At 40.6% G+C, this 26,185-nt stretch overlaps 2 protein-coding genes across 2 annotated transcripts in view; one reads left to right on the forward strand and one right to left on the reverse strand.

Moving 5' to 3' along the window:
- LOC124143366 (cysteine-rich motor neuron 1 protein-like) overlaps nt 1-9,954 on the reverse strand; it is a 50,186-nt gene extending 40,232 nt beyond the window's left edge. The window contains exon 1 of the mRNA XM_048395536.1: nt 9,847-9,954. Coding sequence (XP_048251493.1) covers nt 9,847-9,898 — 52 coding nt within the window. The 5' untranslated portion in view covers nt 9,899-9,954. The remainder of the gene's footprint in view (nt 1-9,846) is intronic.
- Nucleotides 9,955-15,057: 5,103 nt separating this feature from the next.
- LOC125379229 lies at nt 15,058-23,854 on the forward strand. The gene is made up of 4 exons (XM_048395472.1): nt 15,058-15,322; nt 15,474-15,570; nt 17,265-17,291; nt 23,470-23,854. The coding sequence occupies exons 1-4, from the start codon at nt 15,058-15,060 to the stop codon at nt 23,852-23,854; spliced, it is 774 nt and encodes a 257-aa protein (XP_048251429.1).
- The last annotated feature ends 2,331 nt before the right edge of the window (nt 23,855-26,185 follow it).

The following is a 26,185-nucleotide window of genomic DNA, read 5'->3' on the forward strand; positions in this document are numbered from 1 at the left end:
CACCGTATCACTGCGTCAACCGACTGTAACAACAAAGACACCGTGTCACTACGTGAACCGACTGTAACATCAAAGACACCGTGTCACTGCGTGAACCGGTTGTAACATCAAAGACATTTTGTCACTGCGTGAACCGACTGTAACTTCAAAACACTTTGTCACTGCATTCACCGACTTAACGTCAAAGACATTTTGTCACTGCGAGAACCGACTGTAACATCAAACACACCGTGTCACTGCGTGAACCGACTGTATCATCAAACACACCGTATCACTGCGTGAACCGACTGCAACGTCAAAGACACCGTGTCATTGCGTGAACCAATTGTAACATCAAAGACACCATATCATTGCGTGAACCGACTGCAACAGCAAAGACACCGTGACACTACATGAACCGATTGTAACATCAAAGACACCGTGTCACTGCGTGAACCGACTGTAACATCAAAGACACCATATCATTGCGTGAACCGACTGTAACATCAAAGACACCATGTCACTGCGTGAGCCGACTGTAACATCAAAGACACTGTGTCACTGCGTGAACCGATTGTAACATCAAAGACACCATGTCACTGCGTGAACCGACTGTAACATCAAAGACACCGTGTCACTTGGTGAACTGACTTTAACATCAAAAACATCGTGTCACTGCGTGAACCGACTGTAACATCAAAGACACTGTGTCACTGCGTGAACCGACTGTAACATCAAAGACACCGTGTCACTTGCTGAACCGACTGTAACATCAAAGACACAGTGTCACTTGGTGAACTGACTGTAACATCAAAGACATCCTGTCACTGCGTGAACCGACTGTAACATCAAAGACACCGTGTCACTGCGTGAGCCGACTGTAACATCAAACACACCGTGTCACTGCATGAACCGACTGTAACATCAAAGACACCCTGTCACTGCATCAACCGACTGTAACATCAAAGACGGCGTGTCACTGCGTGAACCGAGCCGACTGTAACATCAAAGTCACCCTGTCACTGCGTGAACCGACTGTCACATCAAAGACATCCTGTCACTGCATCAACCGATTGTAACATCAAAGACAGCCTCCTTCCAACATAGCGCTTTATCAATGACAACACCTGACAAAGTGAAATATGTATGCCATCCAGAAATATATACGTGACATATTCATACCACTACGTTGCTCGAACCCATTCACACGTTATTGATATAATCACTCCATAGACGGAGCTCAGTCCAAGAGGGGACAGTAGTGGTTGAAGAAGGTTGAATTTAAACACTCGACGCCCACTCGATCTACCACGTGATGGGTGGACGAAGTCGACACTGACTATACACATAGGCCCTAATACCTCACACTGTAGGGTACATTCTTACAGAGGTTACAAGAAAGAGTCTTCTGTACCACCAAACAATTGTAAAGAGGTCACGTGTATGGCCGTGACGTTTCGAACAGGTGCTTGGCTGTAGGCCGAGGCTAAACCATTCATCCCTTCTTGCAGAGGTATGACATAGGTCCATAGTAGGTTAGTCTCTATGCAGACCTATTTGGAGCTGATGCGTCAAAAGTCCATTGCCCCAATTCACAAATGGATTTTACCGCTGTGAAGGCTATATTAATAGAACATTCATAGCATTAGATTGCTTTGTGTAAACATTATATTGCATAAGAATGTTAGGAAAGTATTTTCAATGAAACGGGGTTTGGTTTTTATTGGTTAAGCCAACAAGCAATTCTGCCTAATGTCCTTAAATATATCATTTTGTTAAGATTATTTGATATAGCAACTCAAACACGGAATGCAGAGATGAATTATTCTAAAGGTATCACATATCGCATATTTAAAACTGAACTCGTCCTTGAAAAGGACCGCCTCCGTGGTCTAGTGGTAGAGCGTCCGCCACGTCATACCAAAAGACGTTAAAAGATGGTACTTGTTGTTACCCTGCCTGGCGCTCAGCATTAAGGGGCTGAAACAAGGACTGGTCGGCTCGGAGTCAGTATACTGTGTCTGAGTTGGGTATTCATGTTAAACTGCGGCATGGTATCGCAGTGAGCTAGCACTATAAATCGGCATCAGTCCGGACTAGTACAAGCAGCCACACAAACGTACATGCACGTCGCTATATAAGTGCAATAATCTTGGACCTGACTTTAAACCCCATTTCACCTCACCTCACCTTGAAAAGTATTTATTAGTTATCCCTTTTTGTTTGGCTGTAGAATTCCTCTTCTTTAGGACCTCGTGCCACCATTTACCTGTTGAACTAGGTACATGTAGGTGGCATACAATCCCTGTCAATGAACGAACGTGTACATAAACACTGCGACATGAGCGATGTTGGTGATGAATTTGTTTTCATTAAATTTCTCTTTGTCCTTTTTTAAAACACCAATGGGAAAATATCTGTTGCAATTTCATATGCTAAAATCCCAAATATGTTTAAATGTAAAGAACCGTTTAATTGTATTTTTTTTTTCAAAACTCTACATTCCGTAGTGTCATTATGAAAACTGTAAAATCGTCCATGTGAACCTCCCCGCTATCTCATGTATACAGTAAACTACGGTTATAACGAACTTACCACTAATTTTAGTTCGTAATAACCTTAGTTCGTTATAAGCATATATACAACATATGCACAACAACTTCCCGTGCTAAAATAAAAGTTCGTTATGTCTGTCAGTTCGTTATAGGTTCTACGACATCAAATCAGAACCAGTTTGGACAGGAGCCTTCAGTGCAGATCGAGAGATATCTGCAGGCTGTGATTGGAGGATATTCTGTAAGATTTTTATGTCTTTTAAATTATTAAAACTGACCATGTTTTTCTATATTTAGTACTGCCTTTTTCAACATGATGACTTATGCTGAATGTGACCACAGCTATTTTCAAGTAGGTGACATTTGGTGCGAAACTAGGGGTGGTGTGTTAAGCTTCCTTTACTCGGAAAAGGAGCTGGCTAAGCTAGTCCTTTTTTATGTTTTTATTGCTGCTCTAAGGCCAAACTGTGCACACACGTACAGGTAATAGCTGTTGAATGCTAAGTTATTTAAAAAAAATTATAACGTTACTATAGACGTCTCTGGGAAAACATTTGGTTGTGTGTAACCTGTAAGCGCGTTCGTTATAAACTTAATTTACTGTATACTGTTTGTAAATTTATACCTCATATGTCGAGGATACCGGCCCGAGCGTACATAATGTTCCGTTCCGTTCTGTTCTGTTCTTTTTAAGGGCCAGGGCAGTAGCTTATATATTAGTGCAGTGGTCAGGCATTATAGGGTTGTATTACAGTGGGGCGTAATGGTGACCATGAGTATAGTCGCATGTTAAGACACGTGTTACAATAGTCTCCTGGAAAATAATAGTGTCAGGGCCACGTACATTCAAGCGTGATGTCGACTTGTTGAAGTTTGAAATAACAACGTTTACACTGTTTTTGCCATTACTGAGAGTGCGATAGGTAGCCAAGTGGTTAAAGCGTTCGCTCCTCATGCCGTTGACCGAGTTCGAATTTACCCATCGGTATACAGTGTGCAATCCATGAGGTGAGGTGAGGTGAGGTGAAATCGGGTTTAACGTCGCGTCCAAGATTACTGCACTTGTATAGCGACGTGCATGTATGTGTGTGTGTTTGTGTGGCTGCTTGTACTAGTCCGGACTGATGCCGATTTATAGTGCTAGCTCACTGAGATACCATGCCGCAGTTTAACATGAATACCCAACTCAGACACCGTATACAGTATACTGACTCCGAGCCGACCAGTTGTTTGAGCCCCTTCATGCCGAGCGCCAGACAGGGTAACAACAAGTACCATCTTTTAACGTCTCTTGGTATGACGCGGCCGGGGATCGAACTCCGGACCTCCCGGTCTCCGGGCGGACGCTCTACCACTAGACCACGGAGGCGGTCTCAATCCATGTCTGGTCTCCCTGACGTGGTATGGCACAATACGGCTTAAAACCCACTCATCCACTAACACATTTATGAGAACGGCTCCCATGAGACATCGCCACTCCAGTGATCACACCTATGTCATGACACCGAGGGAAACGCGTTTTGCCGCGGTTAGTATGAAGTACTTATTCAGAGCTACAGATAAGCTGCTTTTTTGCGTAAAATGTCCGCCCAAACTATTCAAAACTCAATTACTTTCAATTAACTTGCGTACAGAAACGCATGCATAAAGTCGAAAAAAAACTCAGTTGTTCGAAAACAGCATGCGTAAATGACCAATGAAGCTTTTTCAGCATGAGTACAACGCAACTGATCTCCGAAACACAATTACGAGCCACTTTATTTTCCAAGTCAGATCTACATTTAGAACAGTTTTGTACATCTAAAACATTATTTCATTTTTTTAAATTTCAAAATGCTTACTCATTTTGGGAAAGACCCAATAGAGTGATGAATAAATGAGTGAAAAAATATTGGTTACCCAATGAAAATGTAATAACCCAATTAAAACAGGACCTTTGAGTAAACATTCAATTTTCTCAAAAGGTTATCTGGAGCTCTGCATATTACAACCATGAGTCAAAACAGCAACACGCACAATGGAGATTTCAGGTTTACATCTTGAATTGAATCGGCTGAACTATTTTGTCACGGGCTTGACTGCCATAAATATTTGAAAACGTTAAATTACTCCGACAATGGCACACGAGCAAATTCGCAGTGTTTATGGAAGGCTGTTTGTTGCCTGGTTCTTGTCGTCAATATTCTTTACGGTTATTTGTTAAGTAGTCATTGGAAGAATCAATGTCCTAAGTGAAGCTTTCTGATGTGGTAGCAACAGACTAACTACATTGGTCGGTTCACAAACACTATATCAATACGCGGTTTCTAAAGCTACTGCATTGAGTGAAATTACGTCATAAACATACCAAATTTTATGTATGCCATAATATAAAAAAAATCACCTCTGTGTTTCAGCATCGTAAATATCATACATTAGGAATACAAAATATGTATTTTGTTCGCCAAAGTATTCCACATAACAATGGGTATTCATTATATGGGATATTTACTATCCGGGAACATACTAGATAATAATCTCTATTTACTATCCTGACACATACTAGATAATAATCTCTATTTACTATCCTGGAACATACTAGATAATAATCTCTATTTACTATCCTGGAACATATTAGACAAAAATCTCTATTTACTATCAGGGAACATGCTAGACAATAATCTCTATTTACTATCCGGGAACATGCTAGACAATAATCTCTATATACTATCAGGGAACATATTAGACAATAATCTCTATTTCCTATCAGGGAACATACTAGACAATAATCTCTATATACTATCCTGGAACATACTAGATAATAATCTCTATTTACCACCCTGGAACATATTAGACAAAAATCTCTATTTACTATCAGGGAACATGCTAGACAATAATCTCTATTTACTATCAGGGAACATATTAGACAAAAATCTCTATTTACTATCAGGGAACATGCTAGACAATCATCTCTATTTACTATCAGGGAACATATTACACAAAAATCTCTATTTACTATCAGGGAACATGCTAGACAATCATCTCTATTTACTATCAGGGAATATCCTAGAAAATAATCACTTTTTACTATCCTGGAACATACTAGATAATAATGTCTATTTACTCTCCGGGAACATACTTGACAATAATCTCTATTTACTATCAGGGAACATACTAGACAATAATGTCTATTTACTATCAGGGAATATCCTAGAAAATAATCACTTTTTACTATCCTGGAACATACTAGATAATAATGTCTATTTACTATCCGGGAACATACTAGACAATAATCTCTATTTACTATCAGGGAACATGCTAGATAATAATCTCTATTTACTATCCTGGAACATACTAGACAATAATCTCTATTTACTATCCGGGAACATACTAGACAATAATCTCTATTTGCGAACTGTGCGGTTAACTCCAGTAATTCTGTGAAATCGTAATGATTATATATTTGTGACGTGTGTCCTCGGTCTCGTGTTGTACACGTAGGTTATTAGCGTAATATCTCGTCTACTAACAACCGGAAGAATCTCGGAGTCATAGTGTATATAACAGGTAAACCTACTGTGTTTTCAGTGTAGAGGTCGGTTGAGTTGGGAACCGAGTGGACAGTATATTTCATCGAAGTCAACCATGCCAAAATAAAAAAAACCCCGGATGAGTGTGTGTTATGAATTTAATGCGCCTTTGAGCAGTATGTGAGTTTTATCACGGACCATCAGATTGTTGAGTGAGTGAGTGAGTTGGGTTTAACGCCACTTTTAACAGTATTCCAGTTATATCACGGCGTGTCAGCTTAATGTGGGAGGAAAGCCCGAAGTGATGCAGGTCTTATACGGTTACCACGAGCACGGGTATGGTGCTGACAAACCCAGAAACATAATCGGGGCGAACCGCGATTCGAATTCACAATCATAGGTTTCTGGCGTGCCCAAGGGACGCAACTCTGCACAGCGAATCGCTATGGTTGCTAAAATTTTAAACAAAATGGTTCTTCAAAAGGGGTGTATTTGATTCGGGTATCATCGTTGTTTGGCGACAGTTTTCAGCCTATAGCCCTCGATACTTGATATAGAATCACGAAAAACGCGATGATTAGTTAACGCAGATAGCTGCATGTGTGATAATACCTATAAAATAAAAACAAGCCATTCCGCTGATAAGAAAAATTATTTACAGTAATGACAAAAAGTGCGCGTTTAAAAAAATATCCATTCGCTCGGGATAAACATCACCACTGCGTTTTGATCACGTGATTACTATACGGGAAGCTTCGACAATCATGTGATAATATGTAGGCTATATTTAGCATCGTGTGCACCATAGACAGACAGACAGACAGTTTATTCAGTAAGAAGGCCATAGGCCCATAATACAGACAATGGTTGATGGCATGAACTACGCATGCCAAGGAAGTAGTCGATTTAAGTTTCTCTTAGCCGTTGGACCTTATAGAGATATAAACATGTTATATATACAACATTAAAGTTTTCTGATGAAATAATTTCAGTAAAACATGTTACAGTTTGAAACTTGATATACTGTTTAAGATACATATTTTTTAGGGCTGAATAACGCTCACATACAAGTAAAACATGAAATTCATCTTCAATAAAAGATATACCATATTCTATACAATATTTACATAATCGTTCAGTGTATGGGACATTTGTGTATCTCCCCACGTCAACTGCAAGTTTAAACTTGCTACATCTGAAACGAGACATACATATTCTCAGATGTACTGGTATGGGGAGTGTAAGATATTTTTCGACATTTAACAGGGATTTAAAAGGTTTATAATAAAAGGTATCACTCATATCCAAAACCTAATTTATACAAAATATTCTTAATGTGAGTAGCCCATGTGGTGCGACCAGAATGGTCCAGTGATCTGAGCATTAAATAACATTGTCGAGCATTGTCGTATTGAGCATCGTGTGCAACATAGGTACATTACCAACACAATCTGAATTTTTTTTTACCAAAAACGTGCTGATGTAGAATTTAAGGCGCTATTGACACAGTTCACTGCTAAATATAACCGCTCGCAGTCATTGCTGATTCTTACCCGGATTGTAACACGTGATCATGATGTAAGTATTGGTACACTTGCAACTATCATCGGGGGCACGGGTGGCCCAGACGTCTAAGGCGCCGCGATTCGCTGTGCAGAGTTGCGTCCCTTGGACACGCCAGAAACCTATGATTGTGGGTTCGAATCCCGGTTCGCCCCGATTATGTTTCTAGGTTTGTCAGCACCATACCCGTGCTCGTGGGTTTCACCGAAGTGGTAAATGTCTGAGACCTGCATCACTTCGGGCTTTCCTCCCACATTAAGCTGACACGCTGCGATATAACTGCAATACTGTTAAAAGCGGCGTTAAACCCAACTCACTCACTGCAACTATCATCGTCAAATAATCATCGCGATATTTCGTGATTCTATTTTTCGTGGCAAGGACTGATCTCACGATTTGATAACGTTTGTAATTTTGGGGGCGAATCCAATTTTCTTTTCTACTTTCTTTTGTCCGTCAATTTAAATTGGTGAAATAAACACAAATACATCGCTGTTCCCAAAATGAAATTACGAGTTGCGTTGTTACCAAGTCGAAATTTGATCTTAGATCCTGCACGTATATAGTTGATATATAGTATAAAGTAAATAGTGTATAGTAAATAGTTGTACCCTGTGCACCAAAGCGAATTACTTTTCACCATAGGGCGTGCGTTCGGAAATAGTCAAAGTGAAATTAAAAAACAAATCAATAATGTTTGGTAGTCTTTGATAAGCATTTAGAAGTTGGAAGAACATGTATACGTGACACATTTTAATGGATAGCAACTTTTTTTTATTCTTTGCACTACGTTTGGAGCTACTTCTTGCTCCGGTTCGCCCCAATTATGTTTCTAGGTTTGTCAGCACCATACCCGTTCTCGTGGGTTTCACCGAAGTGGTAAACGTCTGAGACCTGCATCACTTCGGGCTTTCCTCCCACATTAAGCTGACACGCCGCGATATAACTGCAATACTGTTAAAAGCGGCGTTAAACCCAACTCACTCACTCACTCACTTCTTACTCCTCCATTATGTGAATGCTCCTAAGCTTCGTCATTATATTATTATCATTGTACATTAACCCTATGCGACTGGCTGTCATCATGTTGTTGACCGCCTCCGTGGTCTAGTGGTAGAGCGGATCTGAAGGTCAGAGGTTCGATCCGCGTCGTACGAAAAGACGACCAAAGATGGTACTTGTTGTTACCCTGTCTGGCGCTCGGCATTAAGGGGCTAGAAACAAGGACTGGTCGGCTCGGAGTCAGTATACTGTGTCTGAGTGGGGTATTCATGTTAAACTGCGGCATGGTATCTCAGTGGGCTAGCACTTTATATTGGCATCAGTCCGGACTAGTACAAGCAGACACACACACACACACACACACACACACACACACACACACACACACACACACACACACACACACACACACACACACACACACACTTACACACACACACACACACACACGTGCATGCGACGTTAAACCCCATTTCACCTCACCTCACCATCATGTTGTTATCCTTGCACACTCATCTCACCTCACCTCACCTTGTGTTGTGTAAACATCATGATATATATATATAGCGAAAGTACTATGATTGAAACTGATATAAAGTAAGATGATGGACTAACGTGGACTTTATTATTTTATTATATATATATATATATATATATATATATATATATATATATATATATATATATATATATATATATGACTAATATATACTCGTACCTAGCTCTGAAACGTCGTACAAAGAATAAAAGAAGTTCCTATCTATACAAAAGTGTCACGTATAAATAAATGCTTTGTAATTGTGATCTCGGACTGTTAAAAGTACTTTTCTGTTTGGTGAAATAAAAGTATGAAATGAAGAGACACCATGTGATCACTTTTATTAGAAAAAGTGTTATAATTCTCGCGGGAGGCAGGTTTTCGTCGATGCAGCTCATTTTTTAAACGTGATGTAAGTATTCGAAAGACTCCCTGTGTTGGTAAAGGCTTAACCAGAATTCTTCAGATTGATACTGTAACTCATTTTACATTAAATCACACAGGTTTAAATTTTAATTTTGATCAACATTTTTTATTAATTCATATTTATTACAGATCACCCTTTTTGAGAAAAAAGACCGAGACGTAATAAACAGTGCGTGCGAATTGCAAGACCACGTGTGTCATAAGAAAGTAGATTTTCATGATTGGTAATACGTACTCTCGTGGCTTCTGTTTCACGTGAAAAAACGTCACCTACCTGCACATGCAGTAACACACACGAGGACGACAGTAACAACAGTCCACTCCATGGCTAACTTATTCCCCGCTTCGTCTCAAACCTCACTACCTTCTCGCAACATCCAAACTTCGCTGAACGCCCATGGCAAATACATATACAATTGAGCACAAATCGGTTTCGGTTAACGAAACCGGTTTGAAAATAGTAACGCTCTTGCACAAGTAACAGCTCCATATTGACATAATATCTTATTCGTTTCTACTTACATATGGCCATATATTATTTTGAATTCATAAATATACCGATTTAGGGTTAAGTAGTTTTCAGCCTACGCCACACTGAGAACAAATAACACGGATAACCGAAACCGGTTTATTTGGTTTGCGTCACGACCGAATCCGGTTCTTTGGATATAATGTAAATATCAGAAACACATTTCGATACAGTTAAGAGTCTTGGTTGTGAAAAGAAGTTCTGAAAGTGAATAATATCTATATAGCCCCGCCCTCGTTCCCCTGTATGAGGATGTAGCGGCGGTTTATGTAAACGGCAGTTGTTAACTCAGGGATGCAGCACAATGCCCCCCGGTGAATCTCCTTGGATACCTCCGCACGTGAAGTATTTTGAAATGTACAGATGTTTCGCGATATTAGTTGATATGTGTATTCACACTCACATATAGGAGAGTCTGATTATGATATGAACTTATATATATATTAACATGTATTACACACGACCCGCGAAGATCCGGGGTAGAATAGATCTTCAGCAACCCATGCTTGACGTTTCTATGCTTGTCGTAAAAGGCGACTAACGGGATCGGGTGGTCAGGCTCGCTGAGTCATCGTATCTCAATTGCGTGGTTTGATGCTCATGATGTCAATCACTGGATTGTCTGGTCCAGACTCGATTATGTACAGACCGCCGTCATATAGCTTGAATATTGCTGAGTGCGGCGTTAAACAACAAACTCACAAACAAACAAACAAACTTAACTGTGTTATGTACAGAACAGTTTAACGACGTTTGTGTAGGAAATTGGATATGTAATAATTAGCGAGAATAATGCACCGCGAGTATGAGATAATGTTTGGGCCGAGATGCTAAAACTTCCCCCAACTGTGTAGCACATCAACCATATTTCTATAAATGGTTTCTTTGCGGAAAGTCTGCTCTTGTACATCAGACGTTATTCAAAATTAACACAGTATTTATTATTTCCAACAGAATCTGTTAATGTGCTGTCGTGGCAATGATTTGTCTGTCCCATCACTTGATTGTCTGGTTTGTTTACAAGCCGCCCTCGCCGGGTAACAACATACACTTACTATTTCATGCGACCCGTGAAAATTCCGGGGTAGAACAGGTCTTCAGCAACCCATGCTTGCCGTAAAAGGTGACTATGCTTGTCGTAAAAGGCGACTAACGGGATCGGGTGGTCAGGCTCGCTGACTTGGTTGATGCATGTCATCGTATCCCAATTGCGTGGATCGATGCTCATGATATTAATCACTGGATTGTCTGGTCCAGACTCGATTAATTTACAGACCTCCGTCATGTAGCTGGAATATTGCTGAGTGCGTCGTTAAACAACAAACAAACAAACAAACCAACCAACTATTTTATGCAAATTGTGTTGGTTGCAGGTTCCACCGTTTGTATTTATTTTGATATCATTCCAAAAGAACTCCTCAAATCAAGTTGTATCTCACCTGTCGCTCTTTTGTTTATCATTAACCATTAATAGTGAGTGACTGAGAATGTTTTTACGCAGCGTTTAGCAATATTCCAGCAATATCACGGCGGGGCACACCAGAAATGAGCTTCACAAATTCTACCCATGTGGGGAATCGAACATGGTCTTCGGCGTGACGATCGAACGATTAACCACTAGGCTACCCCACCGCCCATAAACTAATATGAATCTTGATGTTATGACACTGTATAGACCACCCGATTCCGTTAGTCGCCTCTTACGACAAGCATAGTCGCCTCTTACGGCAAGCATGGGTTGCTAAAAACCTATTCTACCATGAATTTAGAATTTACGCGATTCTGATTGGTCAATCAGAGGCTATTAAATCACAATAAACCCCGTAAGCTAAAATTGATAGAATAGTACTATTTTCAGTCATTGTCGGTAGGCACATTTAAATAATTATATCTACAATTACAGGTTACAAAATGCACAGATGCGGTTACTACAATATTCAAAGGATGTGTGGCAATACAATTCGTGCAGAAAAATACGACAGAAATCAACAAAGGGAATGTATTTACGTTTTGAAGACAACAGAGAGCTTGGAATTTTGGCGCTTTTCTATATACGACTGTGACGTCATATCTTTTGCGTCACAATGAGCGATATGACGTCATAATGGTGACGCGCGATGTAGAGCGAAAGCCTTGCAAAGCTTGCTTTGTTTTCTTTAGGGATGCCCACCTCATGTTAGCTTACCAAGTTGGCGTGCTTATATACTTTCAATGCCTGTCATATGTTCGAGAGAAGTATTACGGTGTAAACAAACTGCTTGCGTATATACAGCACCATATTTTGTTCGGTGATTCCGCAATTCAGATCGATAACCCACTCAAAACACTGAACTCAACCCATGCCGCTTCACTCAGTTTATTTGCTAACACCAAAGAGTTCGCGTTTTATTTAGTCATGGTAGAATGGAGATAAACATACTGTGTTTTTAATGTAGAGCTAGGTTACCTGTAGATTTAACCGCGCTAAATTTAACATTTGAAACCTCACGCTGCGCGTTCGGTTCCAAATTCAATTTAGCGGGGTTAAATCTACAGGTAACCTAGCTCTACATTGAAAACACAGTATGTTTATCTCCTAATTCTAACCCGGATCTTCACGGGTCACACAGTTAAGTACGAGTACACGTCTACAAAATAAGAGGTAAATGTACGACTTGACACAACATGGGGTAAGCGCTGTCCATCTCAAGCAGGAAGTCATGTAAATAATGTGAGTTCACCGTAGCACATGAAGCATAATTTATATAATTTGGAAAGTTCTTACCCCTTTTAGCTAATATTTCGAACTGTACCTAACTAATACCATGGACCATAATCGTTTAAGTATACTGAACAACAAAAGTTCCTGTGACATTGAATGAGATTGAATGCAAAATTATGTTTTTTACCAAATCTGAAACAATTTCGGTTTGCAACAGATAAAAGACTCCTGTAAGTGTTCAAATGGTTTAATTTGCCATACTGATTTCAGAAAATGCGTGATTTCATAAAAAAAACCATGAACATGCCAAAATGTCAATTTACAAATCAATAGCGTGTATGTCCACCTCTGGTTGCGATGCAAGCAACACATCTTCCTCTCGTGGAATGGACCAGGCGTCGCACAAAGTCCTGTGGGATATCGGTCCATATCTGCTGGAGCATGTTTCGAAGTTCCTGGAGTGTCTGTGGAACACGTGGTTGACGTCGAAGGCGCCGATCCATCTCATCCAACATGTGCTCGATTGGTGAGAGATCAGAGAAGCGAGCCGGCCAGGGGATGCCATTCACGTTGTTTTGTTGAAGAGAATCCCGAACAAGTCGAGCAATATGAGGCCGGGCGTTGTCATGTTGAAAGGTAATGCCTGGGCCATGACGACGCAAAACACGGTAGAACAACAGGGCCGATGATCTCGTCGCGGTAGCGCTGTCCATTGAGATTTCCCTCTACCACTATCAAACGGGTCCTCTGTCTTGCTGTAATCCCGCCCCATACAATAACGCTGCCGCCCCCGAACCGATCTTCTTCCATGACACAATGATTGACGTAACGTCCACCTCAACGTCGGTACACTCGAATCCGTCCATCGCTGTGGCTGAGGTGAAAACGAGACTCGTCAGTGAATAGAACTTGTCCCCACTGCATGGCCGTCCAGCGTAGACGCTCTCTGCACCACTGTAGACGTGCTTGACGATGGTTTCCTGTCAAAATGGGACGTCGGGCATGAAAACTCACAGTGACACATACTATCTGCGTGACAGTATGGCAAGAGGGATGACTTTATCTTTCTAATAGTCACCTCTCCCCTTAAGCCGAGTAATGCCCTTGCAGTCCCAGCCTTCGTGACCAGGTTACTCAACTTTTGAGGATGATGGTACTACGAAGACTTCAAAGAGCGACTTATGACTCCGAAAGTTTGTTTGTTTTTTAATAAAAAAATTATTCCATTTTCCATCATATTTTACATTTCAATGTCATACATAGAGTGTGCATGGATTTGTTGTGACATTATTGGCATGTTTGTAGCATGGACAGATCAGATATCATAGTTATACAGAGTTTCTAAATAATACATGTAGAGAAGACCAGAAGGCATGGAAACTTGAATAATTACAATTTGAATATGCAATACATTTTGTAATTTCATAATATCGAAGTATTTCTTTTTGAAATAGTAAAAAGATTGGTGTGACTTTTTTCTTTTACATGTGTACAGCATAGATTTTGCCTCTTACGGCAAGCATGGGTTGCTGAAGACCTATTCTACCCCGGAATCTTCACGGGTCTGAAACTTGTGTGTTTTGTGTTAGTTTCCAACGTCAGAATGTGCTGTATTTTGAGTTTGGGATTTGTCGCGTGTGCTGTAGTACTTTGCTTAGCTGGTGTCTCTTGTCACCTGAGATGGGCCTACTGGCTCCATTTCTGTGCCCCGTCATTCCGCATGCGCCGCCGCTTCTCGGCCTAAAAGGTCGGCCTACTCAGAAACCGGAATATGGTAATTCCGTCTACGGATATTGTCTCCGATGACTACTCGGTAAAACAGGCAGGAATTTTTTTTTTTTTTTTTTTTTAAATTTCAGTTTCTTTCCTTACCTTTTTATGTTTTAGGGTTTCTCAAAATCTTGGATTTTTTCCCGATACGATAGTGAATCGGGTTTTAAACTACCGGGCAAAAGAAAGTTTTCACTTTCAAAATAGTTGTTTAAAAAGCAAAAAAGCTGGTACAGGTTTGAACCCCCGCAGAAAACATTCGCCCAAATGCAACATGACCAAAACCACAACGCAGATTTTCGAACGCAGCTTTCCAAATCATGCATTGTTGAAAACGTTCAGCACGTGATTTTGAGACATAAGTCCAAATGCACGTGCGTGATTGTGGCATAAATACCGACGTTGGACAGAGCAAGCAAAAAACAACCAAGAATATGGCCAGACTTACACAAGCGCAACGAGACTGAGCGATCGGTATGGCCAATATGGGGGCTACTCAACGTCAGATAGCCAGAACCTTCAACTGCTCCCAGACCACCATCAGCAAGTTGATAATCCGCTACCAACAGACAGGACAGACTCAAGACCGGCCAAGATCGGGAAGACCGAGACTGACAACACCGGCCGAAGTCCGCTACATCCGGCAGATTCACCTCCGAAACGTATGTGTGACGGCGACGTCAACGGCGGCAACAGCACTAGGGCATGCCATCAGCAGACGAACAGTCCTTCGACGACTTCGTACGGCTGGTATGTGAGCCTACCGACCCTTCCGTGGAATGGCCTTGACCCATCTACATCGTCAAAGCAGACTGCAATGGGCACGAACTGTACGTCCGTGGCAGCGACGTGACTGGGCGAGAGTGCTCTTTACAGATGAAAGTCGGTTCTGTCTGTTCAGGAACGATTGCAGAGTTCGAGTTTTTCGACAAAGGGGAGAGCGACTGGCGCCAAACTGCATTAGAAAAGTTCACCCGTTTGGAGGTGGAGGCGTCATGGTATGGGGTGGCATTTGTGGCTGGTTATCATCCGAGGAAACCTGAATGCTCAGCGATACAGGGATGAAGTGTTGAGACCTGTTGTTGTTTTTTATTCAACATCAGCCAAGAGGATTAATTTTGCAACAAGACAACGCAAGGCCTCACTACGCCTGAATTGTTCAAAACTACCTGAATAACGTTAACGTCAGCGTATTGCCCTGGCCACCTCGTTCTCCAGACATGAACCCCATTGAACATCTCTGGGATCATCTTGATCATCTTGAGACAACATGTACCGCCTCCAGCGAACCGACAGGAACTTGAACAGACTCTATTGAACTTATGGAACAGGATTCCTATTTACGTTATCCGCCGACTGACGACGTCAATGAGGAGGCGTGTGTTGGTGTGCATGGATGCCCAGGGTGGTCACACTCGCTATTGATGCCGTGTTACCTGACTACTGTGTCATTAATGGACTCTTCATGCACTTTTTAAAAGAACTCTGATTTGTGTAATTTGGAGCCCTTTGTGTATTGCGGAGAATGCAATATCGGCATTACAATGCATTTTCATTCTAATTCATGGAAAATGATTTCTGTTTAAAAATTAATCATCATAAATCTCACATATGCCTTTGTTTTTGGTGTTTAGTCAAGTGAAGTCGGTGAAAACTTTCTTTTGCCCGGTAGTGTTTGGGATTGATCAGGAGCAGTCGCTTTGATCTGTGTCAGCGGCCACATCTGTGCAGGGTACGCCATTCCCGAAAACAAGGCATCACAGTCAATATCGCTCAATAAATCAATTTCCTTCACCTCAGTAATTTTACAGAATTCATTTTCTTCACTTGCGTTATTAGTATTGAAAGATAGCCATTCCATATCCAAATCACCGCGAGGACAATCCATTTCATCTAGGCCTAGCAGCTGGACGACATTAAACACCAGAACCAAAGCATTTATTTATTTTTAAGTCAGACGAAATAACAAGAGAAAGGCAAAAATATTTCTGATAAATGCCCGGAAAAGGTCGGCCAACTCAGAAACCGAAATACTAGATTTCTAATTCCGTCCACGGATATTTTCTCGTCTCCGATGATCAATCGGTAAAACAGGCAAGTATTTTTTTAAATTATGTTTTATGGTTTCTCCAAATCTTAGATTTTTTCCCCGATGCGATAGTGAATCGTGGTTTAGTTTGGAATTGATCAGGAGCAGCCGCGTATTCTCTGTGTCTGCGGCCAAATCTGAGCAGGGTACTACATTATTTTCATTGTTGCTAGATTCCTGTCACTTCCGAAAACAAGGCATCAAAGTCAATATCGCTCAATAAATCAATTTCGTTCACCTCAGTAATTTTACAGAATTAATTTTCTATACTTGCATCATTAGTATTGAAAGACAGCCATTCCATATCCAAATCACCGTAAGGACAATCCATTTTGTTTCATGTAGCAGCTAGACGACATCAAACACCAGAACCAAAGCATTTACTTATAAGTCAGATGAAATGTTACAAGACCAGGCAAAAGTACTAAATCAATTATATTGCTGATAAATGCAGGGATTAAAAAGAACATAGAAAAACGAGTTGATCGTAAAAACCGTTCGAGAACTCGGGGAAACCCCGGAAAGTAGTTCCAGCAAAGGTTCACACGATCAATTTCACCAAAAAAAATTCACATCGTGTGAACTTTTTTTGTTCGTTCACAGGTGTATGAGCTCCAAATATCAGATCACGTGACTACCCATTCAGCCAATCAGCATGAAAGAAACAGTTTTAACTTCAAAGTATGAAATTATTACATAATGAACATATCCAATTTTCGATAATAACAGTTAGTACTCAAAATATTATGTATAACTTTAAACTGAAACCATCTTAATTCAGAACTTTGTGTACATCTTTTTGCCATAAGGTTAAAGTTTTTCCACTCTGTTTGGACTCATAAAAATTGTTGGATCAAGGTTAACCCATGTGGAGGATATTTCGAAATTTGAGGCATCACTGACATAAATGATGTCCGATGCAATTCCCTTTTTTGACATGTTCCAAATGCTCCCGTGTGTATTTTAGACTTGCCTTTGCATGTGTTTGTGACGGATGCCACAAGCGGGGCAGGACACCTTTTCTGGTATCATCACTATTTCATATTGATTCGTTTACACATACTTATGATATAGTCAGACACATAAAATGGATTCTGCTTTTAGGTGGCCCATTCGTCTAAGGTGCCGCGATTCGCTGTGCAGAGTTGCGTCCCTTGGGCACGCCAGAAACCTATGATTGTGGGTTCGAATTCCGGTTCGCCTCGATTATGTTTCTTGGTTTGTCAGCACCATACACGTGCTCGTGGGTTTCACCGAAGTGGTAAACGTCTGAGACCTGCATCTATTCGGGCTTTCCTCCCACATTAAGCTGACACGCCGTGATGTAACTGGAATACTGTTAAAAACGTCGTTAAACCCAACTCACTCACTCACACAGACAATATTATTCCAACAATCGTGACAGTGCATTTGTTAGTACAGCCAACAACCATGAACTTGTTTAGTTATTGTTTTGTTAAAATCTCAGAGTATGTTCATCACACAAAGCTTACAGATCGATACAAACCCTAACCTACTTAAACTACAATTGACAATCGACTTTTTCACGCTGGAAACCAACTAGAATTGGACCCGTCGTTATCGCACCAGATGACATCAAAAGTACTTATTATTGAATGTCGTACGCAAAAAACTATAACGATTCTTCCCAATAAGTCCCACGGTGCAAGATATTAGTTCGATATTGTGAAAAATGTCTTTATAAAAAGGGTTCAAACTTTCCTTAATCATGTTTCATGTGCTCGGGTGAAATCTCACTTTTTACTGTCCAGTGGTGAGGTGAGGTGAAATTGGGTTTAACGTCCAAGATTATAGCGACGTGCATGCACGTGTGTGTGTGTATGTAGCTGCTTGTACTAGACCGGACTGATGCCGATTTATAGTGCTAGCCCACTGAGATACCATGCCGCAGTTTAACATTAATACCCCACTCAGACACAGTATACTGACTCCGAGCCGACCAGTCCTTGCTTTAACCCCTTAATGCCGAGCGCCAGACAGGGTAACAACAAGTGCCATCTTTTAACGTCTTTTGGTATGACGCGGCCGGGGATCGAACCCCGGACCTTCCGCTCTCCGGGCGGACGCTCTACCACTAGACCACGGAGGCGGTCCTTCTGTCCAGTGAGACAATTGTAATTGCTACCTATCAACTTCCGGTTTGACATCGGCGCTTACCTTCTGTGTTTTCGATTCAGTTCTTTTTATTGTATTCAAGGCAATTGGCCAATATACAAAAGTACAAAACTTTAAATACTAGGCAATTGGCAATAGAGGTACATGTAATTAAAACGATGAAATGTTTAGCACAACAGACAAAAACGGTCTTCGGTTTCAGCAGGTTTTTTAATAACAAGGACTCTTTTATACGCCGGTACTACGAACACTTAACAAGGGCGTGGCCGAGACTGTGAGAGAGGCTATGGGCTGTTTCGGGCGTGACCCAGTGTGACTAGAGCTCGTACCCAGTGTGCTGGCCTTCTGAGCGGTGACTTGACTTGACAATATGCTGGGAACACCTGGTCAGAACTGCCCGATCTATAACCATCACCTGGTCATTAAATACAAGGACGCACGGAGGGTGTCTTCTTTCCTATTGCCATGGATCCGTAACTGTTTTCCTCCGATGATCACAATAAGCCCACCTGTCTACACAGCCTCTGGCCATACTGGATAGTGTTACAAATGGCGTTGTTAAACAATTGGTATTCTTGACAATAAGGCCAGTTTACAGATCTTCATTAGGCTATGATAAGGATCGTCTTTCACACATTAAAATACAACATGAATTCAGTGTACTTTTAGCACTTCATCTTTTTGGTATATTAATCATTTCTAATTTCATTATATAATGGACATTTTCATATGACATGAAATTCATCTTCAATAAATTTAATTTCTTCTGTGGGAAACATTTTGCCAACGACCTATATCTATTTGTTAACCTGCCCCACCAGTTCTCATTTGAGACCCGTGAAGATCCGGGGTGAGAATTGAATGGGTCTTCACCAACCCATGTTTGCCGTAAGAGGCGACTATGCTTGTCGTAAGAGGCGACTTACGGGATCAGGTGGTCAGGCTCGCTGACTTGGTTGATGCACGCCATCGATCCCAATTGCGTGGATTGATGCTCATGATATCAATCACTGGATTGTCTGGTCCAGTCTCGATTATTTACAGACCGCCGTCATAAAGCTTTAATATTGCTGAGTGCGGCGGTAAACAACAAACAAACAACAAAAGTTCTCATTTGAGCGAAAAACATTCTGTTGTACAAGGAATAGTTATTAAGCGAGTAATTTTCGTTTTTAGATATCGCTGCTTGCCATTCCTGACAGGAAATATCTCTTATTTGCAATTTTAGTTAATTTAAAGGGTATTTAATATCTCCGATATTGGTTGGTTGGTTTGTTGTGTTACGCCACACTCAGCAATATTCCAGCAATAGTCCCGTTCCAACCCTTGCCGAACTAGGCTGGTTTTATGGAGTTACAATTTAGCTGGACTAACGAGTCTATGCATAGTCCAATCAAAATCGCGCAACGAAATCGAAATCCGGTTCGTAAACTGTCATGCAGATTTCGGTGGATCGCAGGATTTGCAAAGCATGTGCACCGCCAACACGTTGTCAACAGGTATTTTCTAAATCTTTTTTATGTTTTTAATCAAGGTGCTCACGTGATTTGATGCAATTTGCGATTTAAGACTCGTTTTATCACAATATACATATCTTGATTATCGATCAGATCGTCTTGACTGGGCGCCGCCATTTTGTTTGAAGATAATGCAAGTGAGGTGAAATCTGATTGGTCCATAGGAGAGGCATAGAAGGGACATAACTCGTAACAACCACTGGTGTACCCTGTCCGGTAACTAAAGACACCACAACTAATAACATGTGTGGGTGTCAGGTTTGTACAAGTTGTCAGAAAGTAAACGAAAAGCCGTTTGTCTGAAGGAACTCGACAAAAGTCATAGAATGAAACGAAATGTGTTTGGTTAAGTATTCAATTGAATACAGGTTACTAATCACCTCGCTGGCGTGGTTGCTGCACACTACCGAGCCAATGCTGCACTGCAATGCACAATTGAAATAAATGCTAATATTTGTCAATATGTTATCTCCCATTTACCTATAACCAAACATTTAGGAGCGCATGAAACAGAATAAATCTAAACCTTGTCAGACACCATTCCACGGGTAATGGAATCTGTGTCATCTAAGAACAGCATTTACAGTAATTTCACACGTTATAAAGTACCTGAAAACACTGACCATATTCAAACACCTCTGTCATACATGGTCATAGTCACCTGCATGCTATTTTATTTCATGACCTGCGTAATAAATGCAATTGTTTGGCGCCAGATACGTTCATTTCAAACGTTGGTTGTGTGGACCTCAGCATAGACGTTCATTTCCCAGCATGCATAAATGTGAGAAATACTGTCCGTTCGTGTGGTGCTAGGTTAGTGCTGGAATGTTGCTGAGTGCGGCGTTAAACAACAAACCAACCAACCAACCAACTGGCGCCAGCTCATTATATATTAAAACGGCATCTGAGCATATCTAAGTCTTCGGACCCTGGTAGTGTATTGACTTTTACATCTACAGAGAATGGATCTATAAAAAACATTGATTATACGACAAAGACACGTTGAAATTCAGAGCAAATGAAAGTGGTTTCTGTTTTAAACAGCCGCACGTCGTGCTGAAAGAGAGCAATGAAGAGTCTGTAAGTAAGCAAACATCGTTTATAAGAACCACTGTAACAGGTGTAAAAGGAAAAAAACACTCTTAAACATTTAAGAACAATGAATAGCATCGGACTTTTAACACACGGCAGGTATTTCAAGATATCAAGATATTTGACATGAAGATCAAACTTATTCTTCTATACCGATCCGAACTGTGGGTTTGTCAAAGATTTTGTTGTACTAGGAACACAATTTTGAGCATGTGAAAGATTTTCATGAATATCACAACGTAGGCCAAACATTATGGCTGTTGGTGAATGTGGGAGATGCCCATTGGTTACCAGTAACAATTATTCATATGTCAAATTCTGTCTTCAACTAAAAAGCCTATGACATTTCATATCTCTTAGATTCTCAAAACAGATCACAGCACACATGAGAAGCCTCGACCCATAATTGCCAATTTCATAGAACGCGTTAAAAAAAGAAAGCGAGTAAGGAACTGATGAAAAAGCCATTTGGAGTGAGTGATGACTTCATATTGGCCTTCAGGAATTCTAGAGACAAACTTGTGTAAAAGCTCAAACATTACAGAAAGCAAGGTAAAAGGGCCACTATCGTATATCCGACCAGACTGGTGGTAGGGCAATGTTGTGTGTCAAATCCAAGTGTTTGCTGATAAACCCTGTATCACCACTCAATAGGACAAGTTGCCTAAGAGTATTTGGATCCTAACCTGGAATGTAAATGGATCTGTAAGTAGCAAGTTAGAGAATCCAGATTTCCGTGAATATACTCACGCGAAATGACATCATTTTGCTTAGTGGGACTTGGACAAATGAACACAGCAAAACAAGTTCTGAAGGGTATGAGTCATTCGAGTACACAGAGAGCGATCTGAAACGGGATTGTGGGGATTATGTGTATTGCTTATTTAGTAACACCATGCACATAATGATATTATGTTTTTTTGTTGTTTGGATGAGAGGGTGCTTATAATTTGTTTAAACAAAGACCTATAATTAATTTTGGTCTGTGTCATTCCTTCCAATTAAACACGGAAAGGAAATTTTGTTGGTATTGATACACCTGATCCAAGCGGATGATCTCACTGCTAAACATAGGCAGGATTGTGATCTATTTGTGGAGGGTGACCTCAATGCAATGACTGGAATTAAGACAGACTATGTTCAGTGTGAATCCTGTGTTAAAATACCTATTGAATACTCTCTAAAAAGGTTCAAATCTAAATATAGTAAACTACGGTTATAACGAACACGCTTATAACGAACTGACGGATATAACGAACTTACTTTTTTGGTCCCGACTATTTGCTGTTGTTATATTGTATATATGCTTATAACGAACTACGGTTATAACGAACTAGAATTAGTAGTCCCTTTGAGTTCGTTATAACCGTAGTTCGTTATAACCGTACTTTACTGTATATACCACTCAGAAGTAGGTTAAGAACCCCCGGTTCATTAATATGACAATCGTTAATCTGCCATGGCTGGTGGGTATTGCAACATACAGTCGTCAAAAGTGTGGGGGTTCCTGAACTTCATTTGAGTAGTATATGATGTCACAATCCAAATGTCATAGTACTGTTGACTGTAAATATTCGTTTTGATATTTGATTTATGATTAACTTGCATTGTGTCTCTTTTTTTATAAAAATCTACATGTTTGTGTTCTTGCATATGTTAGTTTGATAAACACCGATGTGAGTGCGTGAGTATGGTTTTTAGCAATATCAATTTAAAATAAGAAATCATGTAAGTGCTAAATATGACATGTACATGCATGCATGTTTTGTTATCATATCGGGAGACTTGGATTACTACCAATTTGGTCAATAATTGTTGACTCATTTCAAAAGATTTCCATTGATAAGGTACTCCCTAAGTTTAACCAAACCTCCATCATGCCATACTTACTTAATCATAAGGTTTACGTACATCATAGAATACAGCTCTAACGTCTTTACCGCCATCCAGTTAATTACAAACGGGTTAAAACACATTTATCAAAACAGCTGAGAGTGCGACAGGTCTATATTTTGCGCAATCCCCAACCAACTACCCTTCCTAGATGTCCTTGTCTCCAGAACCCCCAAAAACAGAATCCATGCCAGTGTTTACCGGAAACCCACCCACACCGACCAGTACATCCACTTCAACTCCAACCATCCCCCTAGAACAATGATTGGCATCATCTCTACCCTCACTAAACGGGCCATCAACCTTTCTTCGTCTGAATCGAGACCTGAGATCGAACACCTCCGCCAAATCTTCGCCCACCTTAACAATTATCCACCCTATCTTGTCGACAAAGTCATTTCCTCTAGATCTGCAACCCCTAAACCTGAATCAGCGCCCTTCCGCAACGCCCTCCCATTCATAGGAAAAGCCTCCCGCATCATCAGCCGCCTCTTCAAACAGCAAGCCAATATTGACACCTCACCAGTTCCACCTTCCTCAATATCCTACTAACAGCCAACAGCCCAAACACAGCCACAACTTAATAGCCTAAAGGTGTTCAAAAGTTCATAAAATTGACTGCAACTGTGGACAATCCTACGTAGTTTCACACATTCCACCCCATCAACACCAGAATCAAAGAGAACAAAACTTCAACCATCAAATCAGATGGTAAATAAGCCATCTCGGACCATATCAGCAACTGCCCCAATCACAACATCAATTAGGAAAATGTTCAAATCCTCTCCAACAACCTCCATGTCTTCACGAAAGGAAAACTACCAGAAGCAGTCCACATTCGCCGCCACAAGCCATCAATCAACAGAGATCAGGGCTGTTTCATCCCATCCCCTTTTTATGAACTTATTAATCAATGCTCACCACACCTCTGTAAATTCATCATGTTTACTTGGCTTTCTGTCTCATTGGCTTCCCCATCATGTGTTCTCTGTCCATCATGTTGTAATAGTATTACCCTTCTGTTGTCATAACCTTACCTACTCATGTTATCCTATCAATATCATTAAATCCAAAGCTAATGGCATATTTAACCTACAAATCAGTTTTATAGACCGAAGTATATCTTCACAAGTCGACTCAACACTATTGATACAATCGCTGTCAAGATTTACATGTGGCTGATATTAAATGATGATCAACATGGGCAGGCACAATGGTGTCGATCCAGAATGTCGCTTATGTAGATATTGTCTTCGATTAAATATTAGTTTTGGGGAAAATGAATATTATTTTACCCTGCTTTGAATGGCTTAGAAAAATCGATACATTGATCCTAAATACATGTACTTTGTAAATCCGTCACTGGAATCCTTTGTTCCCCTGATGTCTCCTAATCATTAACGTCCTATTGAACAGTTATCAAAATTCATATTTAATCCAATGAAATTGTATGAGTCACTTTATCAGTAATTGTATTCCTGTTATGTTATGTTTAATGGGCATGTGGACTCAAACTTGAAATAAAGGTGGCTGTGGGGTTATCCCACTAATGTATGCAATTGTTGTTACTGTTAATCCTCTACTGTTAACCCTCCACCTTCTATAAATATGCTGTACCATGTTCTTCATTCAGTCTTGCTTGACAACGGATTAAGGGTCGATATCGAAACGTCGCCTTGATTTGGTTTTTTGTTGTTGTTGTTGTTGTTTAACACCACACTCAGCAATATTCCAGCTATATGAAGGCGGTCTGTAAATAATCGAGTCTGGACCAGACAATCCAGTGTTTAATATCATGAGCATCGATCCACGCAATTGGGATCGATGACATGCATCAACCAAGTCAGCGAGCCTGACCACCCGATCCCGTTAGTTGCCTTTTTCGACAAGCATAGTCGCCTTTTACGGCAAGCATGGGTTGCTGAAGATCTATTCTACCCCGGAATCTTCACGGGTCTCGCCTTGATACTAATTGAGGTAGTTGTTTTCCATAAAGTGTGTCTACTTTGTCATCCGTCAACTTCTAAGTAATGCCTTTCAAACAATTCGATCATTAATACTATCAGCGCTAATTACTCCTCATTTTCTTTAGTAAACAGTTATTTGTAGTGCTATTTTGTCAACATCACTAGAATCGTTAATAATATTTTCCAGTTTATGCCTGATATGTCGTTATAGTCCTTCATTATCGGCGGGTTCATAATAATATATATGTTCCAATTTTGAGCTGATATTAAGTTAAACTTTTTTTTACCTTTACGAACATTGGACAATGGTCATTACAAAGGGATCCAGCTCGCCAGAACCTGAAACCAGATCCTGAAACCGGAACCTGAAACCAGAACCGGAAACCAGAATCGGAAACCAGAACCTGACACCAGATCCTGAAACCAGAACCGGAAACCAGAACCTGACACCAGATCCTGAAACCAGAACTCTCTCGTACTTTACCTTAAGCCTGTATTTCATCACATCAACCAGCATCGAAGATCAATATCAAGCAACAAACACAACAGCGAAGAAAAACGTAATACTTTATGGATAACAACTTCTGGTTTATTGCATAAAGCGACGTTTCGATGTAGATCCTTACTTGCATGATAAGGGGCGGTCGGGTGGCCTAGTGGTTAAAGCGTTCGCTCGTCACGCCGAAGACCCGGGTTCGATTCCCGACATGGGTACAATGTGTGAAGACCATTTCTGGTGTCCCCCGCCGTGATATTGCTGGAATATTGCTAAAGGCGGCGTAAAACCGTACTCACTCACTCACTTACTTGCATGATAAGTGTGTAAGAATCTACATGGAAATACAATAACCATAATTTGTTATCCATAACGTTGTACGTTTTCTTACTTACTCACCAACTGCTAGAATGCCAAACA

This window comes from Haliotis rufescens, unplaced genomic scaffold (assembly GCF_023055435.1).
Source record: "Haliotis rufescens isolate VD_foot unplaced genomic scaffold, xgHalRufe1.0.p SCAF_14, whole genome shotgun sequence".
Taxonomy (NCBI): domain Eukaryota; kingdom Metazoa; phylum Mollusca; class Gastropoda; order Lepetellida; family Haliotidae; genus Haliotis; species Haliotis rufescens.